At 37.4% G+C, this 8,705-nt stretch overlaps 1 protein-coding gene across 1 annotated transcript; it reads left to right on the plus strand.

Moving 5' to 3' along the window:
* Positions 1-5,934: 5,934 nt before the first annotated feature.
* LOC149264166 (uncharacterized) lies at positions 5,935-8,473 on the plus strand. The gene is made up of 4 exons (XM_089389150.1): positions 5,935-6,063; positions 6,195-6,467; positions 7,260-7,389; positions 7,507-8,473. Exons 2-4 carry the CDS (start codon positions 6,332-6,334, stop codon positions 8,276-8,278), a joined length of 1,038 nt encoding a protein of 345 aa, XP_089245276.1. The 5' UTR covers positions 5,935-6,063; positions 6,195-6,331; the 3' UTR covers positions 8,279-8,473.
* The last annotated feature ends 232 nt before the right edge of the window (positions 8,474-8,705 follow it).

Here is an 8,705-nt window from a genome sequence, read left to right on the forward strand (position 1 = left end):
GAGGTGAGTATATCTCCAAGGAATTCCTAAGATTTTGTAGAGAAAATGGAATTCATAAACAGTTTACAGCAAGGTACACTCCGCAGCAAAATGGAGTTGCTGAAAGGAAGAACAGGACCATCATGGATATGGCAAGGAGCATGTTGAAGGCAAAGCATTTGCCAAATGAGTATTGGGCTGAAGCTGTACATTGTGCAGTTTATATATTGAACAAGTGTCCTACAAAAGTAGTCATGAACAAAGTGCCAGAAGAGGCATGGAGTGGGAGAAAGCAAGGAGTTACCCACATGAGAGTTTTTGGGTGTGTGGCCTATGCACACATACCAGATCAGCTAAGGAGGAAGTTGGACAGCAAAGGGGAGAAATGCATCTTCATTGGATACAGTGATGAATCCAAAGCCTACAGGCTGTACATTCCATCTACCAAGAAGTTCTTTGTCAGCAGGGATGTTCAATTCATTGAAGAAGAAGCTTGGGATGGAAGCATAGAGAAAACAGTGAATGTCAAAAACTGTTTGTCTCATGATGAAGATGATGAGGAGGTGGCTGAAATGCATCCCCAAACAGCAGCGCCAACACAAGGACAGCAAGGTACACCATTGAGGATCAATGAGAGTGCTTCTCCAAGCACACCACAAGGAGGAAATTCAAGTGCATCTTCAAGCACTTGCACACCAAGTGAACGAGGTAAGAAGTTTAGAAATCTAAGTGAAATTTATGAAGAAGGAATGAATTCCTTATTTGCCTTGTATTGTCATGTTGATGATCCTATTCATTTCGAAGATGCAATCAAAGATAGGAAATGGATAGAAGCTATGGATGAGGAGATGAATGCCATAGAGAGAAACAAAACATGGGATTTGGTAGAGTTACCAGAAGGCAAAGAAGTCATTGGTGTGAAATGGGTCTACAAGACCAAAAGCAATGCTGAAGGCAAGATTGAAAGGCACAAGGCAAGGCTGGTTGTCAAAGGGTACAAGCAGCAGTATGGGAGAGATTATGAGGAGACTTTCGCACCGGTTGCAAGAATGGAAACCGTGAGAGCAGTGCTATCCATAGCAGCACAAAACAAATGGAAAGTCTACCAAATGGACGTGAAGTCAACATTCCTAAATGGAGTGTTAATGGAAGAGGTCTATGTGGAACAGCCTCTCGGATATGAGAAGAAAGGTGAAGAGCACAAAGTGTGCAAATTGAAGAAAGCTCTTTATGGGCTGAAGCAAGCGCCAAGAGCATGGTACAGCAGGATAGACTCATATCTATTGGATAATGAATTCGACAAATGTGAAGGAGAGCCCACAGTCTACATCAAGGAAAAGGATGGTAAAATTTTAATTGTTGTCTTGTATGTAGATGATGTTATTTTCACTGGAAATGATATTTGTCTTATTGAGAATTTTAAATCAGTCATGAAGGATGAATTTGAAATGACTGACATGGGTTTGTTGAGATACTTCTTAGGCATAGAAGTAGATCAAAATGAAAAAGGGATTTTTATATCTCAAGCAAGATATGTAAATCAAGTTTTGGGCAGATTTAAGATGGAAGAATGCAAGGCAGCAATCACTCCCACAGTAATGGGATTAAAGCTCAGCAGAGAGGACAGCAGCAAGGATTTTGATCCTAGCTTGTACAAAAGTATTGTAGGCAGCCTTATGTATTTAACAGCTACTAGGCCTGATTTAATGTATGTTGTTAGTTTGATTTCCAGATTCATGGAGAGGCCAAAGGAGGCACATTGGCAGGCAGCAAAGAGAATTTTGAGGTATGTCAAAGGTACCAAAATGTTTGGCATATTATATAGTGTCTCAGAAAGTTCAGATTTAATTGGTTACACTGATAGCGATTGGGCTGGAAGTGTAGATGATCGAAAGAGCACTTCCGGTTATGTTTTTAATATGGGTTCAGGAGCCATTTCATGGGCTTCTAAGAAGCAGTCCATTGTAGCATTGTCTACAGCAGAGGCTGAATATGTGGCAGCGACAGCAGCAGCTTGTCAGGCAGTGTGGATGAGAAGAATGTTGAGAAGCTTAGGCCAAGAGCAGGCAAAAGCGACAGTGATATTTTGTGACAATAGCTCAGCTATTGCATTGTCAAAGAATTCAGTGTTTCACAAGAGAACGAAGCACATTGATACAAGGTTTCACTACATCAGAGAATTGGTGAACAATGGAGAAATAGTCCTAGAACACTGCAGGACTCAAGAACAGGTTGCGGACATCTTGACAAAGCCGCTGGATCAGAAAAGCTTTGAATTTTTGAGGAAGTGTTTGGGTATGACCGACTGCCCAGCAGTTGAAATTAAAGGGGAGTGTTGAAAATGTAATTTCAACGCGCTACGTACGCAGCCCAAAACCACCAAACAAAACCATAAAACCGGCCAGGATCATATCGCACCGCCATCCATGAAAAGTGGTTTCCGTATTGTTGAGCTCTGATGCGATTTGGAGGCGACGCGTGTCACCCGCATGACATCAGCAAACGAAACCCATCGGAAGTTAAAGCTCGGTGAAAATCTGCCTTCCGATATCCTCTCCATCGTCCGATCTGGTTGCGTGTTCTCCACCGTTGATCGATTGAAACTGCATACCAACAAACGTCAAATCAATTCATTGCGTGGATTAAACTTTTGGTTGGCCATACGTCTTAATGAAATGTCATAGTGGTAGGTAGGATATTAAAGTTTTTATATAGAGCTCGTAAGTTTTTTTTATGAAAAGGTATGGGCACGTTTTAATACAAGTCTATGTCTTTTACGGCATGTATTAAAAAAAATGCAAATCGTATGTAATAGGTTTTAGTGTTGACTTTTTTTTCATAATGTATCGCACATGGGAGGATACAGAGTTTTTTTCTACAGCAGCGTAAGAAGAACGATGGAGCAGTAAAAAGAAATACACACAGTGTGTAAAATGAGAAGAACCAGGTGATGTAATTTCTGGAATAGCAAAAAACCATGTGTGGTTTTGCACAAGCAGTGCATAAAGAAAATGGTGGAGCCTAAGTTGTTTTTACACCAGTGAATGTAAATTTTGTTTTACAGCAGTAAGATCATGTAAACTTTTGTTACAGCAGTAAGTTGTTTTTCACAGCAGTGAATATGAAAATGATTTTACAGTGGTAAATCTTTGTATCAGGTTTTAATGAATAGAATGTTTTTATGGTGGTGATATACTCTGTTTCTCAGTGAATTTTTTTTTAAGTCTCTCTGTGCATAAAAGATCGTGGAGTCAAAGAACAGAGCATTGTCTCTGTGTTTAGTTTGAATCTTGGTTTTGGTATTTTCCCCATTCAAAAATACCCAACAATAAATAGGTATAAGGTTAAGATAATACAAAAAGAGACGTGGCGCATTTTGCTCCATAGAGAAATCTCTAACTGCCGCCAACACCTCTTCACCTCTTTCTTGTTGTATCAGGAATGGAAAACAAGACCATTCAAAAGAAATACAAGAAGTATTACAGATACAACATAGATAAAATAGGTATAAAGTTAAGATAATACAAAAAGAGACGTGGCGCATTTGGCTCCATGGAGAAATCTCTAACTGCCGCCAACAGACAGGTTGAATTCAAAAACATAGAAAGTTAAGAGAAAGTGTAGGAAACGTTAGCCAATTTCCAAAATACATGTTGAATTCAAAAACATAGAAAATTAAGATAATCATTATGCAGCAAACGTTAGCCTATTTCGCTTCATGGGAAATCGTGTAGTTTACTCTATTTATAGTGAATTGTTGTGTGTGGCTGGCATTTTGTGGTTATGTTCCGTGGTAATAAAGCTATGGCACCACTCAGAGGAAAAGTTAGTCGTGTTTCCTTCAACGTCCCAAAATAAGAGTGGCCTTGTTAATCTGAGAGGAGTTCAGCTCATGTTCATATGTAGCCCAAAATAAGCTTTATCACATCAATGTGTCCATTTATCTTTACTTTGTACACGTCAGATTCTAATAAGAGTGGCCTTTTTAATCTGAGAGGAGTTCAGCTCATGTTCATATGTAGCCCAAAATAAGCTTTATCACATCAATGTGTCCATTTATCTTTACTTTGTACACGTCAGATTCTAATAATATTCTAGAATTTGATGAAGAAAAATTACTTGAAATAATTAACTTTTTCTATCACGTTTTTGAAATGCCCTAATTTCAATTTCAACACACAGGAGCGCGTTTGTGATGGTTCTCCTAACGCTTAGGATCTTTCACCGCACAGAACATATTCTATCACGTTTTTGAAATACCCTAATTTCAATTTCAACACAGGAGCGCGTTTGTGATGGTTCTCCTAACTCTTAGGATCTTTCACCGCACAGAACATTATGATTCCTAATGCTTTGGATCTCTCACCGCACAGAACGATAGTTGTGCAGTGGTAGCTAGGTGTGCTTCACCCAATGGTCTCCATATCTATTATTCGCTGTCGAACGTTGAATTTATTAAGTGATATGGCTATCATCCACAGTCTCACGTGCATCATTGTATCAGCCATTGTTAAAGTAGTCCTGAACAGATTGCGACTGTAAATTTGTTTTTTTCCTCCTCACGTCGCGCCCTTCGTTTATGATAATTAATGCGGTAGCTTTGTAACCCCTCAAATCCTTATCTTTCTTTTCCCCACCAACCATTCGGAGGGAGCGTGACAACTATTTGATTCTCGTCGGTGGCTTCTTCTAGATTCCACAGGATCTTTATCTCAATCGCGCAATCAAATATCAGTCATTATCCCCATTGTCAAATTTATTAAATAACCAACTTGGAAAAGTAAGGCGACAGCAGAGTTCTAAAGATATTAAAATTCATGAATTATCAATGGTGTCATTATATGAAATTTTGAAAATTAGCTATCTCATACATGCAATAATTATAATTATTCGAAAATCTGAAGTGCAGACATAAGATTAAAGTAAGAAATTATAGGTTGTGACCCCAGAACAATATCAGAATATATGCTCAATGAAGATTGGAACCCTACAACGATGTCAAACCAATATACAATTCCTTTCCTGCCATGATGGCCATTTTTATTAAAGTAGTGTTGAATTATTTTTTCTTTTATTCTCCATTTAAGATTATGTGCTTTTCAAAGAGATTATAAATTCAAATTACATTTTAAATTGCGTCTTAAAATTTTTAAACCTTTTTAAATTAAATATATAAAATACATGAAGTAAATAATTAAATATATAAAATAGATGAAGTAAATATTTTAATAGTAAACAAAGATATTTTTATTTCATAAACAAAATAAATTATTATATATTAATTTGATATTGGTTTTTGGGCAAGAATGATCATAGTTTAGTTGTTAAATTAATAATGAAAACAAGGTTATTAGGTAAAAAGGTAATAGATTTTCCTCACTTTTATTTAAAAAAAGCCGAACTATTGAAAGTTACCCACTAATAATGAATAAAAAAATAAATTTAAACTCTTATGCAATATTTTTTAATTTTGTACCATTAACCTATTTTCCTATTTTCCTAAATTAAATTAATAGTGAAAACAGAAAAAACAAAATAAAAATGTTATATAAAAAAATAAGTTAGCAATCTGTCAATATAGATTCTCCTTACCTTTATTCAAAAAAGCTAAGCTACCTAACGTTACCGACTGATAATGAGTAAGATGACAAACTTCAACTATTACCAAATATCTTTAATTTAACCTATTTTCCTAACTGACCGACTGATAATGAGTAAGATGACAAACTTCAACTATTACCAAATATCTTTAATTTAACCTATTTTCCTAACTGCCTAACTCTTGTAGAAATAACTCGTAACAAAAGCAAACTGATTTAAAATCATACTCCACCACCATACCAATTTGATATGTTACTTAACAATTACTTTGCAATTAAATTACTATCATGCATTATATACGTAGTGAAAAAAGACATTATAGCGTTGATCCTCTGTCTATTCCTTAACATTGTGCTTCCGTATCAGGCTTTTTTTCCCATTGTTTCTATATCGGTAGTGCTTTTCTCTGCGCAAGGATTGTCAAAAATAGTGGTGGCGCGGACAGACTAATCGCTTTCTGGTCTCTACCATGGAGAACATGGGGTAAGATTATACTTAGTGGCCACAACAGCTAATCGCTTTCCAGTCTGAATCATAAACTACAAGTATAATATCCACGCTTTGACGTGGTCGTTACTATCCAAAAAATTTACTGTGACAATCCTTTTGAGCAGGTAGAATCTAATTTAAGTATTTCTATATATGTTCAACGTCTTTACCAAAGACAAGCGGCGAAGGCAGTGCAGTGGCTATCCACTCCCAGCAGAGGAGATCGTCAGTTCTGGAATTACGAGCGAAACAATATATCAACATGGATAGATCTCCTTGCTGCTCGAAAAAAAAGCTCAACCGCGCGACCTGGAGCAGAAAGGAGGATATGCTTCTCTCCGAACACATTCGGATTCATGGCGATAGTGGTAGATGGACAAATCTCCCAAAAAAATTAGGTGAATTTCGGAAAACCTCACTTTATCAGAACAAACATATTTTTTATTTATATATATTTTGGAGATTCAGTAGAATTGATGGGATTTAGTAGAATGTAGAACTTGAATGGCTACTGTGAAGTTCAAATCCAAAGCAGTACCAAAACATCTGAGACACCAATTTTGATATCTCAGCGAAACATAACATTTTTACAGTTTTGAATGTATTTAATTTCAAAAATCATAAAAGAATTTACAATCTGAAGCTCATTTATTTCACAACGTATGTGATCAATTTTAGATGATAACTGAAAACACTTTTAAGAATCATGAATCTCACCACTCCGATCTCGAGAAGGAGTTGCTACAACATCCTAATCTTGGACATCGTTATTTTTACCTACAATTAGACCTGATAAACCCTACTCGTAATAAACCCTACTCGGAGATGACTGGCTAGAACTTAGAAAAGAAGAAAGAAAGAGAAACTGTGGGATTAATTGGTTCTTTTACTTCATGACTCTTAAATTTTTTTAGGGGAGGGAAGGGAAGGAGAGAGGAGGGGAGGGGCGTGTTTCGAGTTTGTATGCTAAGCAATTGAATGCTTTGCAACATTTTGTAATTCAACTGAAATCTAGAAAATGTCTTTTATTCAACGGAATAGAATACATTGTCTTTTCTTTAGAAACAGCGAACTTATTTATTTCATGAATAGCTCCATGTATAAGTGTAAATTATTCGGATCTTCATACCTCATACTTCTATCTCAGGTCTGTGTCAAATGACTAATTAATGTAAGATTTCGATGGGCAGGTCTTCAACGAACCGGAAAGAGTTGCAGATTACGCTGGCTGAACTATCTTCGTCCCGACATTAAACGCGGAAACATTTCGCCTGATGAGGACGAGCTTTTAATTCGCCTGCATCGCCTTCTCGGTAATCGGTACGCGGAAGATCACTGAATATTTATTCACTTATAAGGATCCACTGATTCCCCATGTTGCAGGTTCAACTTGATATAGTAAGAAGTGTGATGTAAATGATATATGCATGCCCACAGGTGGTCACTCATAGCAGGACGACTACCAGGACGAACAGGCAATGAAATCAAGAACTATTGGAACACTCATCTCAGCAAGAAGCTATTTTCTATGGATGACTCTCAAACCAATACGAGTGAGCAATATTTCAAAACAAGATCAAAATCTCCTTCTAGCCTACAAAATCATGTGTGCAAAACAACCCCCGTCAGAATAACAACGGCGGTGACACACTCTGAAACGGCAAGAGCTGACGGCTCCAATGGTTATGGTTGCACTAATCGTAGTTCACAGGAAGCCTACAAATTGTGTAGTGTTGCGAATTCTAATTCCACGTCATGGTGCGACCTACCAGTGAGTGATTCCATCATGGACAATCATTCAGAGCGCATTACCTTTGGGATGGCAGATGCTAATCTTGTCAAAGCACAAGGTAGAAACTCTACGAGTACCATGTCGAGTTTAGTGGATGGGGAATCCCCACATTCCGATAATTTAGCAGGAGCTGAGAGTTTACTAGATTTGGACGCGCTATCTTCTCCCCACTGGAATCTTCCTCTCTTCTTTGCTTCAGACTTTTCAACAGATTTAGGTGTAGAAGAGTTCGACAGGAGAGCGACCATGGAGATGAATGAGTTTGACGATATCATCATGTGTTCTGACGAAAGTTATATGCAACACGTTAACAGTCTCACAGTCGCTGATCATGAAGGGATAGAAGGATTCTATGACAACACACAACAGGTGAATTGGATTCATGAACTGGATTATTTGCATGATCTGGATTCATGAAGTCGGTTATTTACAGAAATCAAGTGCGCAGTCGCCAAGCTTGTTACCGTTGGAATCCCGTAAAGAAATTGTAAGAACAGTATACGGTAAAAGTTAGTCCGGAAAAACGTGGACAGATCCCATAGGGGACATGATGGACCATAGTTCTTTAATAAATGTAATCATTAGAACTTCAAATTCAGCTATGTTGGTTCAGTTTGCATGCGTGGTATCTTGTAGTATATACATTGTTCTACACTTTATAGATGCCTACTAATTTGAACGAGGTTGCATACATTGTATCTTGTAGTATATACATTGTTCTACACTGTAGAGATGGCTACCGATGGGATTTCCAGTGCACCTTCAAAGTCAAATTTGAATGAATAAGCTTTTGACCCATCATTAGCGTTAAGATTATTCGTAACGCCTAAAAACTGCTTTAAAT

Source organism: Pinus tabuliformis, chromosome 6, assembly GCF_031772625.1.
Source record: "Pinus tabuliformis cultivar Carrire ecotype Pingquan chromosome 6, CPIR1, whole genome shotgun sequence".
NCBI classification, from domain to species: domain Eukaryota; kingdom Viridiplantae; phylum Streptophyta; class Pinopsida; order Pinales; family Pinaceae; genus Pinus; species Pinus tabuliformis.